Source organism: Nerophis ophidion, linkage group LG06, assembly GCF_033978795.1.
Source record: "Nerophis ophidion isolate RoL-2023_Sa linkage group LG06, RoL_Noph_v1.0, whole genome shotgun sequence".
In the NCBI taxonomy this organism is placed as follows: Eukaryota; Metazoa; Chordata; class Actinopteri; order Syngnathiformes; family Syngnathidae; genus Nerophis; species Nerophis ophidion.
The window spans coordinates 166,713-185,818 of record NC_084616.1 but is presented as its reverse complement, the minus strand read 5'-3'; the positions used below and the strand labels follow the sequence as shown (position 1 = coordinate 185,818).

The following is a 19,106-nucleotide window of genomic DNA, read 5'->3' as shown; positions in this document are numbered from 1 at the left end:
CTCTTATTTACTGTGGGAATGTCAGAGAATAAAAGCGTTATGGTTGAAAACAACAAAAGAAACAATCACATCACTAAATATAAACATCCCAATGACACTGCAAACTTGTATTCTTGGTGATCTGCATTAATTTATTAATGTGTCATCAAAGAGTAAAAATGCATTTCTTTCAATATGCATCATAACAAAAACGTTAATATTAAAAAAATGGATAGATGTTGATAGTCATACTCATACTGACTGGTATACACAAGCTATGGAGATGATATCAGTAGAAAAAAATGCATTTAGTTTAGATAATAATGAGTCGTATACGGGAATATGAGATTGTCAAGCTTATGAGATGCAATGCAAGTGTAAGCCAGTGTGACACTATTGTTAATTTTTAGAATGTTTTTATTTAATTTTTTATAAATGGCTGTGATAATGTAAATTAGGTATCTTTAATCACCGTTATGTTGGAATTCTTATAAATATTGATACTGTTGTTGATATTTTTAATTTTTGTTTGACTATTTTGGATTGTTATAATGTGTCATGTTTGTGTGTCCTCTCAATTACTCTATTGATTGCTATTCTGAATGTTGCTGGGCCTGGTTGGTTTGGAATTGGAATTGTATTGTGTATTATTTTGTTGGACTGATTAAAAGTTAAAAAAAAAAAAAAACAATGCACAGGTTTTATTTTATTTAATATTTTTTGCTCACAATAACATTACACACAGTTGCAACAGTAACGCTGTTTGAATGTTGGAAAATAGAACACTGTACTCAAGTGATTCTTCGGCGTACCTCAAGATGTAGCAAGTAGTACGTGGGCTCTATCTAGTCGTACCATCTAGTGCAGGCCTATTCATCTGGCAGCCCGTGAGCCACATCTGGCCCGCCAAAGCTTTTCATTTGGCCCACCGAACATCGCCCAGATAAGCTTGATAAAGCCATTAAAACTCGGGTTGATTATGTACGCGGTACTCCCACCACCCCACAGGGGGAAACAGCGAGGCATATGTGTCACAATGAAGTATCAGTGGCGTAAATAACAACCCTAAAAAAAATCTAAATAAGTTGCAAAAATCTGACTTTTAACAATGACTGGACAGCAAAGTGTGAACGTTCTGCCCCAAGCAAGTACTCAAGTCATTGTTTTCTGGCGGACCTTTAAAGCGACGAACATATTGATCCAGATAAGCAGCAACAACGGTAGAAATCCCAGCGTGTACGCTTTATCACAAATCTTGGTCAAACATTTGTAAGTAGATATTGTGCAAAAAATATTTAATTTGTTTTTGTATTGAAATGGCTGACTTTGTGATGATTATTCATGGTCGTGTTGGTAGTTGTTTAGGAGTCACAATGCCGATCAAATCCTGTTTAATACATATAGCGCTATATTTGACCAATAGAGGGAAACAAAGCTACACCTTAGGTTTAACTGTGATAAGTCACAGTGTGTGCAATGTTTGGTGTGTGAATGTTGTGGAATTTCTATGTGTAAACATTTGTAACTTATCATGTGTATACATCAACACTAAACCTTCTAATTTATTTATGAAATATACACAATGTATGTTAACTTTTGTTATGTTTATTTTCAGTCTTACAAACCTAAATGAGGAAAGAAGTATAAAGAAGTAAAACTGAGGAATTCAATGCAAAAGTAGGAGCGTCAATCCTCACCAAAACTTCCAGAGCTTCTATTTCTTCATGCTTTTAACAAGCTGCACACACAGGAAACGATTAGCGTAAACATCGCTATACCTTAGGAATCAAAGTATATATTGAATCATGATGCACCCAAATTCAGCCGCCGAAACCGGATGTATTGACGACATAAGCAATTCACACAGGTATGTTGGCTATCTGGGTGAAACCCTGTATTTATTGGCCAGCAAGAGTAGCAACATATGAAGACTATTGCGTCGTGTCCGCTTGTGGCTAGTTCTTGAGGCCTGATCATATTTGCAACGTAGGACTGAAAACTATATCACAATATAACTTTTGGATCGATATTGATAATTATTGGTACTTTTTATGACTTATTTAAGCCTGCTAATAAATACAGTAAAACAATTTCCAACTTTCCATGGGTGCTATTTATCAGTGGACAGGATCTCCGGTAACCAGGTAGTATAAGTGCGGCTAAGGTAATAATATAAAGTACATTTGAAGGTAGTTGCAGTTTTGAGATACTAGATAGCAGTAGTGTAAAAACAATCGAACACTATACAGACCAATTGGAAGTGTATGGATGTTGCCACACCGTCTGCATTAAAACCAACAAAATCAAAGTTTCTGTTATTGAGTTGATATATCAAGATATCCCAGTTTCTCGTCTCACTCCGTGCAGTGAATCCTCAGCGAATCAGAAAGACGGTGCAACCAAAATTGGTAGTCTATACTGTTACATGATTGGCTGTTAGCGTGTACCTCCCATTACTCAGTGCCACTTTGTGTTTGCTGGGTTCCCAAAGCACATGTGACTACATGAAACAAATCTTGCTTCGTAATTTCTGGTATTTTCCCGACCAAAAAATATATATCGACTGTTTTATCAAACACATTTTATATTGATGTGTAGATTGATATTCTTTCATAACCATAGGCTGAATTTATGCCTTTGCCAGTCAGGTCTGGTATTTGACTGACAAACTTAAGAGCTGATGAGAATACGTTCCTAAATAGGAACAGAAAGATAAACTCAGGAACTGATGACAAACACGCTAATAAGTTTGTGACATATTTACATAGGACCACATGTTTGCTGCTGCCTTCTTCAAATCACATGTTTATTCTCCACCAGATTTCCCTAAATGTTGTACAGTATACAGTACACCATTTTGCCATATTATAACCCATGTATGCATATTATCAGCAGGCCAGGCAGGAAAAGTGCAGTTGCACTAATAAACCTTTGAAATGTGTTTAAAGTTTCCACTGACGAACTGGGATCAGGAGATTGTGGTCTCTCTTGCCGTGTGTGTCAGGTTTTAAATTAACGATTAAATAACCCTATTTATTTGGTAGCCAGCATAGAAGCATGCACACTAACGTGCAGCTCGGCCATTCTGAGATACTGCATAACTACCAGCACATTTTCACTTTTACTTTTTATGCAAAACACAACAAAGCAGGATATTACTACAACTGTGTGCTTCAACACAGACAAACGGCAACCTGCAATCATAATGTGACATAGAAAAAAGATGGAAAAATTGCAGTCTGTGTAAAAGTGTCTATAGAAAAAACAACTTACCACTACTTCCTCAAGTAAGATGTTAATGTAACAACTTTAAGTTTAGATCTTTTACTGGTAGAGCAAATAACGTGCCAGGACCTACAGCGTCTTCCTCAGCAGAAATGCAGACACCAGCTCTGTTTAATAGCACAGATCAATCGTTTGGCATTTGAGTAAACTAAACACTGCCAAGGCCTCGTGGGCTCATGACAAGCACCCGCACAACGGGAAGATTCACAGTTTTGATCTCGGTCGCCACAACAGCCTGTTGTCTGTGTGCGACCTCATGTGTGTTGATGCAACTAACACATGTCTCCATCCCAAGAAAATAGATTGCAAGGTTTTGAACAAAACATGCATATACGTGTGCATGAAGTGGATGCTTACCACGCTTGAAATGGAATTGTCTGTCTAAAGTGGCATGTGTATCATCAGTGCATGCTGATGAAAAGCCTTTGCAAAAGGAAACGGTACATGGCAATTTTTTTTTTTTTTTGGAGAACATATTGTCGCTGCAATCATAGCTGAGACACTATTGTCCTCAATGCTGATTTATTTTGTGGCGTTGTGGTTTTGTGATTATAAAAGGGCAATTTAATTTTTAATAAATGGCAGAGGCACTGTTGATTTAGTCTCAACACGTTTGCAGTCGAAAGGAGAACAAGACATCAGATAAGACAGTTGATCTTTGTCCATGCAGGGTTATTAGGCAGATTTTTTCTGCTCATAACTGTGCATTGCTGGTATGGTAATTGGAGTTCAGAACAATCAAACACTTTTTCTCATTACAATAAAAATAAATATGAGGAATGTGCAAAATTAATTTGCCACCGATCAGTATGGTCGATTTTCTTGAAATATGTGATTATCATTGCCGATTAATGCCGAGCCCCTTTGACTGACACTGTATTCATTTTTAGTTCCCCCAGCTGACATGATAGCAGATAATTTTGTGTCCTCATACACAGTGTGTAGCCGCTCCCCTAAGGTAATAATAATTACAGATCGACCGATATGTTTTTTCCTGGGCCGATACCGTCTGAGCACTGGAGAGCTGAAAGGAGCACTGGTTATTACTACTAAGTTACGCTGTATTTTTCACATTTTAAATGTTTTTAATATTTAATACTGATACCATATGTATATATGTTGTATCTCCTGGTATATTTCTATTGTAGTTGTAAAAAAAAAATAAAGGAAGGCCGATATTGATACACACTACGTCAAAATGCCAAACAGCGCAGATAGTCAGTCTATCCCTAATAATAATCACCTCCATAACGGCAAAACGTACATTATCACTGAAGGACTGAAAGTTACACACTGACAGCAAGCCAGAAGCGGGCATGCAATGTTGGTAAATTTCGCTTCAAAGTACACCCCAATGGATTTTCTCATCACAGCACAACAAATTTAAAATATCACCCAAAAGCAATACATGTTCTTGAGGCAGCTGCTAGCAGGAAGACTACAAGTACATCAACAACAAGTAGTGGACTACAAACCACGCTTGTTGTTAACAAAAGTACTACAGATAAGCTCAGCAATGCTTCTGTAGCAACTGTGATTAATTGCGAATAATTCAAATTAAGATTACTATGATTGTACAATTTAATCGTTTGATAGCACAAATAAAAAAATATATATATAAATGAAAACATTCTTTAATTGTTAAGTTTTAGTGATTTAAAAAAAAATGATTGCCACCCTCATAAGAAAAAGAATGATATGTTGTATTTGCTTTTTTGGGAATATCTGTATGCATTTATTTGATAAATGGTAAATTGGTATGTCTGCAATGCGCCAGTTTTAGGTTGTTTGTTGCCATCATTTTATTGATAAAGTACTGTATGTCCTATCTTGTAGTGTCACAAGTGATAATAGGTAGCCAGGTACACCTTGTAGGCATACAAAGCAAATATTGTTTATTTTTTTTCATTATGATTATTTCATGCAATACACACATTTGAGCGATTCCTTCTTTCTTAGGGGATCAGGAGTACTCTGCAAAATTTTGGCAATAACCGTCCATCCATTTTCTACCGTTTGTCCCTTTCGGGGTGCTGGAGCCTCTCTCAATTGCATTTGGGCGGAAGGCGGGGTTCACCGTGTACAAATCGCCTCCTCATCGCAGGGCCAACACAGATAGACAACATTCACACTCACAAATTTAGTGTTGCCAATCAACCTATACCCAGGTGCATGTCTTTGGAGGTGGGAGGAAGCCAGAGTACCTGGAGGGAACCCACACGGTCATGGGCAGAACATGCAAACTCGACACAGATTCCGAGCCTGGGATAGGTTGGCAATATGCTGCCCCCTATTTCAGTGCAGGAGTTGTCTTGTTTTCATCTGAAATTAAGAGTACAAATGGTAACCTCCAGTTGATTTCTTGTCATGATTTATCATAAGTGATACACATGCACAGCTTTGTTTACCTATCATTTACCTTATATCTCAATTAATTAAACCTTCATGCTGGAATGTGTAATATCTTGCCACGGTCGGTAATAGTTTTATCCCTAGAAGGGAAGTGCGTCCCTCCTCACATAATGTAAACACAATCATGTCCTCACTGTACCCACAGTATGACTAATATCTGGAACGCACACAGAGCGCGCACGCGTCGTCTCAGGGAAGCCGTGCCTGTGCAACGAGGGGATTTCCTCGATCCTCTAAGGACACAGACAAGGCCAGTCGGTCGTTCCTCTCGTCTCTCATCATACTTCTCAGGGGATCTTATGAACGCTTCAGCGTCAAGAAGGTTGTCAGGGCAGAAAGCTGTGTGCACACACTGGAGAGGCATTAATTGTTGTTAGCTATTATGTCCACTTTGCTCCATAACCTGCTCTTGTTTACCCCCGACCCCAGTGGTCATTTATATTTGCTGGTGTCCAAATACATTATAAAGTAAACAGCAGACAGTTCACATCAGGTACAGGCACATATTTATTCAGCTGGGAGATTGTTTAAGATGACAGTGAGGACTCTACAGTCAGTGCAGGCTTTAGTAAACAAGAAAGACAGGATGCTCACAATGTAGGTCTATTGAATTGTATTGTTTCTACTGACATGCAAATGGAGAGGTAATCACTCTTATTACTTTTCTGAATTAACTGACAGATGAGTGTTAAATGACTTATTGTTCGTTAATAAAATGTCCTCATATAATACGTCTTTAATTATCTTTTTCCTTACCGCACTGAGTGGCATTTATGTTTCAAATAAATACAATCTAAGCCATTTGTCTGCATTTCAACCCTTTGTATGATCTTATTCTTACATATAATGTACCATTGTCCCCCTATGTCTGCTATTTTTTGTTTCATCAAGACTTTTAGCTTCTGTAATTATGCTCATTATAATCATGTGTCTAATTGACTTTTAGAATGTATGTTAAATGTGTGAGGCTAAATGTTTATGATTTCAGTGGTTGTACAATAGGCTATAATTTGCCAAAAGTAGAACTTGAATTTATTGACCCTTAATGGCAATTAATGGGGATTATATATGGACATCTACAGCAGTGGTCCCCAACCACCGTGCCGCGGCTCGATTGGTACCGGGCCGCAGAGTTTTTTTTATTAATTTGTATTTTTTCAATTTTTTTTTAAATATTATATCAACATAAAAAACACAAGATACACTTACAATTAGTGCACAAACCCCAAAAACCTCCCTTTTTCATGACAAAGAAAAAAAAAAAGAACCCCTTCTCCCCCCGCTGGGCCGCAGGAGAAATGATCAAGCGTTGACCGGTCCACAGCTACAAAAAGGTTGGGGACCACTGATCTACAGAATGACATAGCTAAAAAAAGAAAATAATTGCTAAATTTCAGATTTGTCTTTAAAAGTTAAATGGTTTTCTTTTTTTAAAAAGGACCTACAATTGGGTTGAGATTCATATGGCCCCATTCCTGGGTGTGACAAAACTAATAAAAAAGAGATAAAATAATATAAAAATAATTGCTAAATTTCAGATTTGTCTTTATAAGTTTAAATGGTTTTCTTTTTTTTTTAAAAAAGGACCTTCAATTGGGTAGAGATTCATATGGCCCCATTCCTGGGTGGATCTCATGTGAGAGGAAGGTATGGCAAACCATTTCGCTATGCAGTCTGCTGAAAATGATCGAAAGTGACACTCTACATTGCAACTAACGTTGTGGTAAAATTTGGAATTGCCACAAAACACTCTACTGTATCTGGTGACTAAAGTGGATAGTGCACCCCCCAATTCATGTTTCATGTGTAAGGTAAACTGTGACGAATGGGGCCATATGAATCCCCTTCCTACTGTATGATGAATTTAGTCTTTTCTGACTTAGAAATTTAAATAATGCCAAAGCATCAAATCGTAAGGTTCATGCATTTGGGCGTGAGCTTGCACGCAGTTTTAAATGCGGGGTTTTGCAGTCTAGTTCCGTTGCGATGCCACAGCAAGATGGACCTCCTTATTTGTTATCAGCCAAAAGGGTTAGGAGCTCCAGGCTGTGAACAAAATACACAAATAAAAGTAGGATAAAATACTATTTTCATCTAATCGTGGCATGTGCATAACATTGACCTGCGGCATGCAATGGCATAAATGCTGAGTAAAGCAGCTTTTTAATGCAGCTCTGTATTGATCAGAGAGTGTGCAGGTGTACCTAATGTTGTGACGGAGTAAATATATATATCATGTTTATAAAGATTTTCGACCATGTCTAGAAAAAATTGCGGTGACGACTTCAAGTTGTATATGTTTGAATTCAGTATTAAATATCTAGTCATTTTGCCTCAGATACAGCTAAAGTTATCTTAGCAGGTTAAAAAAATAATCTTAAACTGCTGTGCCAGCCCTAAAGCCTCCCAAAGAAGGCCTGTTAAACTCCATTGACTTTTTCCAGGTTGTTTCTTAGTTTGTTAGATTAATTGATGACTATAATAACTGTTTGATGTGTCTCACTAGGGAGTGGCACTTGCATCGCTCTTCTTCATCCTGGTGTCCATCACCACCTTCTGCTTGGAGACCCACGAAGCCTTCAACGAGCTTCAGAACCGCACAGTGCTGGTGGTTGTGGGCAACGTTACACGTGTAGAGGAGAGGTGGGAAATGGTGACCAAGCCCATCCTCATTCTGGTGGAGGGCGTTTGCGTGGTCTGGTTCACCTTTGAGTTCCTGGTGCGAATCATCTGCTGCCCAGACAAGTTGGTCTTCATAAAGAATTCGTTGAACATCATTGACTTTGTGGCTATTTTGCCTTTTTACCTGGAAATGGGCCTGAGCGGGCTGTCATCCAAAGCGGCCAATGACGTGCTAGGTTTCCTCCGAGTGGTGCGGTTTGTCCGGATTCTTCGGATCTTCAAGCTAACGCGACACTTTGTTGGTCTTCGTGTGCTTGGACACACTTTGAGGGCCAGTATAAATGAATTCCTCCTGCTCATCATCTTCTTGGCTCTGGGTGTGCTCATCTTCGCCACCATGATATACTACGCGGAGCGTATCGGTGCCAGTCCAGACGACCCCACAGGCTATAATCACACACACTTCAAGAACATCCCTATCAGCTTTTGGTGGGCCGTCGTCACCATGACAACTCTTGGCTATGGCGACATGTACCCGCAGACGTGGTTGGGCATGATGGTGGGAGCGTTGTGTGCGCTGGCTGGGGTCCTGACTATCGCAATGCCCGTCCCGGTCATCGTGAATAATTTTGGGATGTACTATTCGCTGGCCATGGCCAAACAGAAGCTGCCCAAAAAGAAGAATAAGCACAATCCCAATCCAGATACTCAAACTGACTCTGCATCGTTTGGGAAGTCGGAGACAAACTCACACAGAAACAGCACTCAGAGTGACACTTGTCCACTGGCGGCTGAGGAGAAAGTGAGCAGAAACCGATCAGGTAAGACTACTTACCATTCTGTATCAAAAGTTTAAATTCATCTAAAGTACTTTTTGCCTCCTTTCTGAAAATCTGTTTTTTGTACTTTTTTTTTTAATTTTAGTTTTTGTTTTGATTTGAAATTGAGGCGATCCTCTGCTGACATTTCTGTGTTCTAGATTTATTTTCACTTTCAATTGAACACTTAAATTCTTATCAATACAAATATAACTTTAAACATTTTCTCATCGCTTTTTATTTATAATAGTGCTGTTTAAAAAAAAATCTGATTAATTACACTTGAATTTAGATTATTTATGATTAATAACTTGCTATTACTCGATTGCATAATGCAAACTAACTGGAAAAAAAACTAACCAATTTTTTAACACAAATGCAGTTGTATTGTTATAATGTCATTCAGGAACATTTTAAAAATGTTTTACACTTTTACGCTTTAAATACTGCGGTACTACCACAGACTGGGTATTTTTTGGTTTTTAATTTTTTTGATCATATGTACAATTTTTTAGTCCTTAATTAAGAGTTAAAGGGGAACTGCTTTAAAAAAACTTTTATTGTTCACAATCATAATGAGAGACAAGAAGACATGTAATTTTTTATGAATCTTAAAGATAATAAAAAGTGCTTGCAACATGCAGGTAATTAGTCACAGTCAAAGCCCTCTATAACAACTTGAAAACCCTCCGTTTTTTGTACACACACTGCAAGTCTTTATACAGTATAATGTAGTAATAGACACATTCATAACAATATGTAATGTGTACAGTATTTACTGTATTTTGGTCATTTTAAGCAATACCGGAGCTCAGTACATTTATTTATTTTCCCAAAGAAACGCACATTTGATTTCGAGCAACAAATGTGTGTTCCTACTTCATGTGTGTTCTAATCATGGCAGACTTGGTAACAGATAACAAAGACAACTATTTTTGGACAAATTAGGATTTGCAACCCTATCATTTTGAAGCTGAATATATGGAGGATTAACTGCTGCTTATACAAACCCCGTTTCCTGATGAGTTGGGAAATTGTGTCAGATGTAAATATAATCGGAATAAAATGATTTGCAAATCATTTTCAACCCATATTCAGTTGAATATGCTACAAAGACAACATATTTGATGTTAAAACTGAAACTTTTTTTTTTTGCAAAAAAATCATTAACTTTAGAATTTGATGGCAGCAACATGTGACAAAAAAGTTGGGAAAGGTGGCAATAAATACTGATAAAGTTGAGGAATGCTCATCAAACACTTATTTGGAACATCCCACAGGTGTGCAGGCTAATTGGGAACAGGTGGGTGCCATGATTGGGTAGAAAAACAGCTTCCATGAAATTCTAAGTCATTCACAAACAAGGATGGGGCGAGGGTCATCAATTTGTAAGCAAATTGTCAAACAGTTTTAGAACATTTCTCATCGAGCTATTGCAAGGAATTTAGGGATTTTACCATCTACGGTCCGTAAAGTCATCAAAAGGTTCAGAGAATCTGGAGAAATCCCTGCACGTAAGCGATGATATTACGGACCTTTGACCCCTCAGGCGGTAGGTACTGCATAAAAAAAATGATATTGGTGTCTAAAGGATATCACCACATGGGCTCAGGAACACTTCATAAAACCACTGTGAGTAACTACAGTTGGTCGCTACATTTGTAAATGCAAGTTAAAACTCTACTATGCAAAGCGAAAGCCATTTATCAACAACACAAAGGAACGCCGCCGGCTTCGCTGGGCCCGAGCTCATCTAAAATGGACTGATGCAAAGGTGAAAAGTGTTCTGTGGTCTGACAAGTCCACATTTCAAATTATGTTTGGAAACTGTGGACGTGGTGTTCTCTGGAACAAAGAGGAAAATAACCATCCCGATTGTTATAGGCGCAAACTTCAAAAGCCAGCATCTGTGATGGTATGGAGGTGTATTAGTGCCCAAGGCATGGGTAACTTACACATCTGTGAAGGCACCATTAATGCTGAGTGGTCCATACAGGTTTTGGAGCAACATATGTTGTCATCCAGGCAACGTTATCATGGACGCCCCTGCTTCCATCCATCCATCCATCCATCCATCATCTTCCGCTTATCCGAGGTCGGGTCGCGGGGGCAGCAGCCTAAGCAGGGAAGCCCAGACTTCCCTCTCTCCAGCCACTTCGTCTAGCTCTTCCCGGGGGATCCCGAGGCGTTCCCAGGCCAGCCGGGAGACATAGTCTTCCCAACGTGTCCTGGGTCTTCCCCGTGGCCTCCTACCAGCTGGACGTGCTCTAAACACCTCCCTAGGGAGGCGTTCGGGTGGCATCCTGACCAGATGCCCGAACCACCTCATCTGGCTCCTCTCGATGTGGAGGAGCAGCGGCTTTACGTTGAGCTCCTCCCGAATGGCAGAGCTTCTCACCCTATCTCTAAGGGAGAACCCCGCCACCCGGCGGAGGAAACTCATTTCGGCCGCTTGTATCCGTGATCTTATACTTTCGGTCATGACCCAAAGCTCATGACCATAGGTGATGATGGGAACGTAGATCGACCGGTAAATTGAGAGCTTTGCCTTCCGGCTCAGCTCCTTCTTCACCACAACGGATCGATACAACGTCCGCATTACTGAAGACGCCGCACCGATCCGCCTCGTGAACAAGACTCCTAGGTACTTGAACTCCTCCACTTGGGGAAGGGTCTCCTCCCCAACCCGGAGATGGCACTCCACCCTTTTCCGGGCGAGAACCATGGACTCGGACTTGGAGGTGCTGACTCTCATTCCGGTCGCTTTACACTCGGCTGTGAACCGATCCAGTGAAAGCTGAAGATCCCAGCCAGATGAAGCCATCAGGACTACATCATCTGCAAAAAGCAGAGACCTAATCCCGTGGCCACCAAACCGGATCCCCTCAACGCCTTGGCTGTGCCTAAAAATTCTGTCCATAAAAGTTATGAACGGAATCGGTGACAAAGGACAGCTTTGGCGGAGTCCAACCCTCACTGGAAACGTGTCCGACTTACTGCCAGCAATGCGGACCAAGCTCTGACACTGATTATACAGGGAGCGGACCGCCACAATCAGACAGTCCGGTACCCCATACTCTCTGAGCACTCCCCACAGGACTTCCCGAGGGACACGGTCGAATGCCTTCTCCAAGTCCACAAAGCACATGTAGACTGGTTGGGCAAACTCCTATGCACCCTCAAGAACCCTGCCGAGAGTATAGAGCTGGTCCACAGTTCCACGACCAGGACAAAAACCACGCTGTTCCTCCTGAATCCGAGGTTCGACTATCCGGCGTAGCCTCCTCTCCAGTACACCTGAATAAACCTTACCGGGAAGGCTGAGGAGTGTGATCCCACGATAGTTGGAACACACCATCCGGTCCCCCTTCTTAAAGAGAGGGCCCACCACCCCGGTCTGCCAATCCAGAGGTACCGCCCCCGATGTCCACGCGATGCTGCAGAGTCTTGTCAACCAAGACAGCCCCACAGCATCCAGAGCCTTAAGGAACTCCGGGCGGATCTCGTCCACCCCCGGGGCCTTGCCGCCGAGGAGCTTTTTAACTACCTCAGCAACCTCAGCCTCAGAAATAGGAGAGCCCACCACAGATTCCCCAGGCACCGCTTCCTCAAAGGAAGACATGTTGGTGGGATTGAGGAGGTCTTCGAAGTATTCCCTCCACCGATCCACAACATCCGCAGTCGAAGTCAGCAGAACACCATCCGCACCATACACGGTGTTGATAGTGCACTGCTTCCCCTTCCTGAGGCGGCGTATGGTGGTCCAGAATCGCTTCAAAGCCGTCCGGAAGTCGTTTTCCATGGCTTCCCCGAACTCTTCCCATGTCCGAGTTTTTGCCTCCGCGACCGCTAAAGCTGCACACCGCTTGGCCCGTCGGTACCCGTCCACTGCCTCCGGATTCCTATGAGCCAAAAGAACCCGATAGGACTCCTTCTTCAGCTTGACGGCATCCCTCATTGCTGGTGTCCACCAACGGGTTCTGGGATTACCGCCACGACAGGCACCAACAACCTTGCGGCCACAGCTTCAATCAGCCGCCTCGACAATAGAGGTTCGGAACATGGTCCACTCGGACTCAATGTCCCGCACCTCCCTCGTGACATGTTCAAAGTTCCCCGGAGGTGTGAATTGAAACTCTCTCTGACAGGAGACTCTGCCAGACGTTCCCAGCAGACCCTCACAATGCGCTTGGGCCTGCCAGGTCTGTTCGGCATCCTCCCCCACCATCGCAGCCAACTCACCACCAAGTGGTGATCGGTAGAAAGCTCCGCCCCTCTCTTCACCCGAGTGTCCAGAACATGAGGCCGCAAATCCGATGACACAACTACAAAGTCGATCATGGAACTGCGGCCTAGGTTGTCCTGGTGCCAAGTGCACATATGGACACCCTTATGTTTGAACATGGTGTTTGTTATGGACAATCCGTGACGAGCACTAAAGTCCAATAACAAAACACCACTCGGGTTTTGATCCGGGCGACCATTCTTCCCAATCACGCCTCTCCAGGTTTCACTGTCGTTGCCAACATGAGCGTTGAAGTCCCCTAGTAGGACAAGGGAATCACCCGGGGGAGCACTTTCCAGTACTCCCTCGAGTGTACCCAAAAAGGTTGGGTATTCTGAACTGCTGTTTGGTGCGTAAGCACAAACAACAGTCAGGACCCGTCCCCCCCACCCGAAGGCGAAGGGAAGCTACCCTCTCGTCCACTGGGTTGAACTCAAACATGCAAGCTTTGAGCCTGGGGGCAACGAGAATTGCCACCCCAGCCCGTCGCCTCTCACTGCCGGCAACGCCAGAGTGGAAGAGGGTCCAGTCCCTCTCGAGAGAACTGGTTCCAGAGCCCTTGCTGTGTGTCGAGGTGAGTCCGACTATATCCAGCCGGAACTTCTCTACCTCGCGGACTAGCTCAGGCTCCTTCCCCCCCCAAGTGAGGTGACGTTCCACGTCCCAAGAGCTAGCTTTTGTAGCCGAGGATCGGACCGCCAAGTGCCCTGCCTCCGGCTGCCGCCCAGCTCACAATGCACCCGACCTCTATGGCCCCTCCTATGAGTGGTGAGCCCATTGGAGGGATGACCCACGTTGCCTCTTCGGGCTGTGCCCGGCCGGGCCCCATGGGGACAGGCCCGGCCACCAGGCGCTCGCCATCGTGCCCCAACTCCGGGCCTGGCTCCAGAAAGGGGGTCCCGGTGACCCGCGTCCGGGCAAGGGAAATCTGAGTACATTTTGTTGTAATTCCATAGAAGTCTCTGAGCTGCTCTTTGTCTGATCACTCACCTAGGACCTGTTTGTCTTGGGAGACCCTACCAGGGGGCATGAAAGCCCCCAGACAACATAGCTCTTAGGATCATTGGGACACGCAAACTCCTCTACCACGGTAAGGTAGCATCTCAGAGAGGAGCATATGTTGTCATCCAGGCAACGTTATCATGGACGCCCCTGCTTATTTCAGCAAAACAATGCCAAGCCACGTGTTACAACAGCGTGGCTTTGTAGTAAAAAAGTGCGGGTACTCTCCTCGCACGCCTGCAGTCCAGACATGTCTCCCATCGGAAATGTGTGGCGCATTATGAAGCGTAAAATACGACAACAAGACCCCGGACTGTTGAACAACTTAAGCTGTACATCAAGCAAGAATGGTAAAGAATTCCACTTTCAAAGCTTCAACAAAGTTTCCTCAGTTCCCAAACGTTTATGGAGTGTTGTTAAAAGAAAAAGTGATGTAACACAGTGGTGAACATGGACTTTCCCAACTACTTTGGCACGTTTTGCAGCCATGAAATTGTAATTTAATTATTATTTGCAAAAAAAAATAAAGTTCATGAGTTTGAACAGCAAATATCTTGTCTTTGTAGTGCATTCAACTGAATATGGGTTGAAAAAGATGTTTAAATCATTGTATTCCGTTTATATTTACATCTAACACAATTTCCCAACTCATATGGAAACGGGGTTTGTAGAAGCATGCACAAATAGAGGGTGAAACTTCAGAGCCGACGAAAGCCTAGAAAGTGAGGTCGGCGTGACTTGACACTGTAAACGTGGAACATTTTATAAATGGTGTGCTTACCCAAAATCAACCAGAAAAAACTTTCCCGGCCAGCTTCCCAGCTTGACAAAGAAGACAACTGTCCATCAAATGAGTCATAACATTGATCATAATATATGCAGCACATCACGCTTGTTAGTACGACTACATATGCTGTTCAGCTAGCTGTGTTCAAACAAAACATGACATGTAGTTTAATACTTTACAGATACTGCAATATGATTGGTCATTTTTTTTCAATAGATACAGATTGATGTACTATTGCATTACAAACTCAAAAGCCACGCAGCAGCTGAAGCAAGAAGTTAGCTTTTGGCTAATTCTGCAGCATGCCTTCGCAAGGCGATGTGTTAGTCTTATTTTGCTAGAAAAAAATAGTTCCTCAGTGTTTGCTCTTACAATAAAACTTCCGCTACAGCTTGGTTATTATCAAAGGTGGGTAGAGTACCCAAAAATTGTCCTCAAGTTAAAATACCTTTACTTTAGGATAATATGACTCAAGTAAAAGTAAAAAGTAGTCATCAAAATAATTACTTGAGTAAGAGTAAGTAAGTATTCTGTAAAAAAATTGTGGTTGGTGTGTGTGTGTGTGTGTGTGTGTTTGTTTGTAAAACACAAAATTCAATTTACTCTGACATGTTTTCTGTAGTTGGAATTAGGGCTACTCTAAACTGAAAAGTAAACATTTTTACTGACACAGATGACAGCACATGATATTAATTTTCTTTTTATTAGTTTAAAATTAATCATTGAAGATTTGTGCTGTCATGTCTGATGTAATGTCATTTGTTACAGTCAGTATGTGCAGTATGTGTTAAATTAGTCAATTTTGTCAAATGATTCAGTTTTCTTCTATTTTCAAAACTATATGTGAAGTTCTAGTTTCTATGCTTTTAGCTCTAATGTGACTGATGGCCATACACACTGTGCTTCTCGTACACTAGGGAGCGTAGACATTTCAGCTTGTTTAAATGTATGTACAATGGAAGAAGAAAATGCTATACACTAATAAACTAGTGCTTGTGACTTTAAAGCTATTGAGCTTACAGATAAGTACAATTTTCCACAGATTTTTTTGTTGGTAATGTTTTAATGTGTTTGAATGGTACTTGTGGTTATTAGGATCATCAGAGACTCACAAAAAGATCACTTTTTTAGTCAGTTGTTTCAGGAACTTTCTGTTCACCAGTTATCTCAAACAGCCGGTATGTTCTGGGGTCATGTAACGTAATTAAAGTGTCTTTTTTGGGAGCATTCTGATACTTATTAAACAAGTACATAGGTCTATATTGTATCATATACTTTAAAAATTCATCTTCCTATAGCTTTACTTTGTTCTTGTTTGATTGGTGAAACATCAATACTGCTTAAATTGGATTGGCGGAACAGAGTCATGTGACAGTGCCTGCCGGAAGCAAGGTCGCTGACATATGAATACATTTTGCAAGCCTTAATCAAAAATTATCATTAATTGTGAAATAAATGGAATAAATCGAAATGAAACTCAATGTAACAGAGTAAAATTTGCGTTTCTTATTTTCAAAAATACTAAAGTAAAAGTAAAAAATGTTACATTAAAACTACTCTGACAAGTAATATTTGTCCAAAAAGTTACTTAGGTAAATGTAACGGAGAAAATATAGCGCTTTACTACCCACCTCTGGTTATTATACAGGATACTGAATGTACAGTACATGAAGTATTGTTAGCAGTTTTTGGATGCATTTTCAAAGTGATTTAGAGGCAGAATGAATTGCTCCAATTAGCTGCAATGTTAGCCACCAAGAACGAGCAGATTATTAAAAATTCTAATGCAAAAAAATCCCTGAACTTTTGTCTTCTTGTCTCTCATAAGGATTGTGTACGATAGGCACAATTACAAAAAAGTGCAGTTCCCCTTTAAATGACTAAGTACAGTAAACTAAAAATATAATCTGTGATGAGGTGGCGAATTATCCAGGGTGTACCCCGCCTTCCGCACGAATGCAGCGGAGATAGGCTCCAGCACCCCCCGCAACCCTGAAAGGGACAATTGGTAGAATATGGATGGATGGGTGGATAAAAATATCATAACTACAGTAGTATTGGAGACCAAGCCAAGCGCACTGTTCAATGCTGCTTGCTTGGTTCAGCCTCAGGCAGCATTACTATATTGGATTAAAAGGGTGTAGAGGTGATTAAAGAGTTTTATTTCATGTCTAGAAGGCTCTCATGTTTTTTATGTTCTCGCTGTGAAAATGTTAAATTTATTGTTGTTCTTATTATTGTACAATTCCTACTTTGCCAGAAATTCATTTGTAGCGATCATGTCTCGAACCAATTAACAGCGATGAATGAGGAATGACTGTACTTGAATGGTTTTATTTGATTGCATTCCATTTATCGATAAATGCATTGACCTGATCATTAACCATAAAATAACTTGCATCTCCTTTCAGGTAAATGTCCGCAGTTAATTTTAAGGACCATTTATGCTCAAAAACATTGCGTTATTAATCTGCGTTCATACATAGTTAATGTGATGATTTTCAGAGATTAATCACATGTCTGGTAAATGGGTTGTACTTGTAGAACGCTTTTCTACCTTCAAGGTACTCAAACCGCTTTGACACTATTTCCACATTCACCCATTCATACACATACACACACTGATGGCGGGAGCTGCTGTGCTAGACTCTAACCCCAACTCATCAGGAGCTAAGATAAAGTGTACTGCTTAAGGACACAATGGACTTGACTAAGATGGCAGAAGCTGGGGATGGAACCAGGAACCCTCAGGTTGCTGGCACGGCCGCTCTACGCTCCAAAAGCCACGCTGTCCCTGTTAACATGAGTTTTCTTATTTTTTTTGAAAGCCCTAATTTATAATATTGCATAACATCGCTTGCTTTTTATTTAACTCTATTACTATGTTATAATCTATTTGGCACTTCCTGTTGGTGTTATGGGCAGGTGTCCCAATAGTGCGTCCATGTTTTGAATGTTCATTTATTTGATGCTTTTAGGTATATGTTAGATTCTTATATTTACATTCAGGTCCACTGTATGTCTTGCCTTTTACTCCTTCTCCCAGAGGATATACCAATTAGATGAATGTTGCTTAGTCATAAAGATTGTAGCGCACAAGATTAAATTATTCCTTATTACATGGCAGTCAAATTGGATTTCCTCAGAGAAAGACAAAGGTTTCATGCAATTTGCTCTACCTTAGAGTCCCAGTCGTCGGGGGACTCTTTTTTTTTTTTTTTTTTTTTTTTTTTAAAAGCTTTGGCATTTATCGCTGTGGGTTTTGTTTTGCTGTCAGACTCCAAACAGAACGGGGATGCAAACGTGGCCCTCTCAGAGGAGGAAGGCAACAGTCTGACCCAGCCGCTGTCCCCCAATGAAAAGTGGTCTCTGCGTTGCACCCGAGGGCGAGATAGATCTAAGAAAGAAGCCACCTGCTTCCTCCTAACCCCAGGAGACCCCGGCGTCCACAGTGGTGAGTTACTTGTAGACCGCAATTCATCTTCTTTTCTCCTCTCAAGAAGGGAATCACACGCGACACAAGCTGACAAGAAGGCTGTCTAGTCACTAGTCAGTCAAGTTATTCATGGAGACTATCATGCCTGCACACATGAAGTCCCAGACATGAGTCAAACACTCCCACATGGATGTCTAGGTATGACGTTATTGATTTTAGACTCACTGTATTGCATTTATGTCTGCGTCCCGATCCTGTTTGAGCTATTGCAGGTTTTAAAGGAATCATTTCAGCTTCAATTGTAGCCACTTATTTGGTCTATAAATCTAATAACATTTTTGATGATGAAAATATATACAGAGATATCTCATAATCCATTCCAAAAGATTGTTAGAATAAAAACCAAAGCGATTGTTATCATAACAAATAATTTTTATCAAGGAATCTGCTCCAGAACAACTGAAAATATGAACGAAAACA

The 19,106-nt window shown here is 41.2% G+C and overlaps 1 protein-coding gene across 2 annotated transcripts in view; it reads left to right on the top strand.

Moving 5' to 3' along the window:
* Nucleotides 1–19,106, top strand: part of LOC133554015 (potassium voltage-gated channel subfamily C member 1-like) — a 70,557-nt gene that overhangs the window by 33,475 nt on the left and 17,976 nt on the right. For both annotated transcript variants that reach the window (XM_061902338.1, XM_061902339.1), the window contains 2 exons: nt 8,183–9,119; nt 18,468–18,644. In XM_061902338.1, coding sequence (XP_061758322.1) covers nt 8,183–9,119; nt 18,468–18,644 — 1,114 coding nt within the window. The remainder of the gene's footprint in view (nt 1–8,182; nt 9,120–18,467; nt 18,645–19,106) is intronic.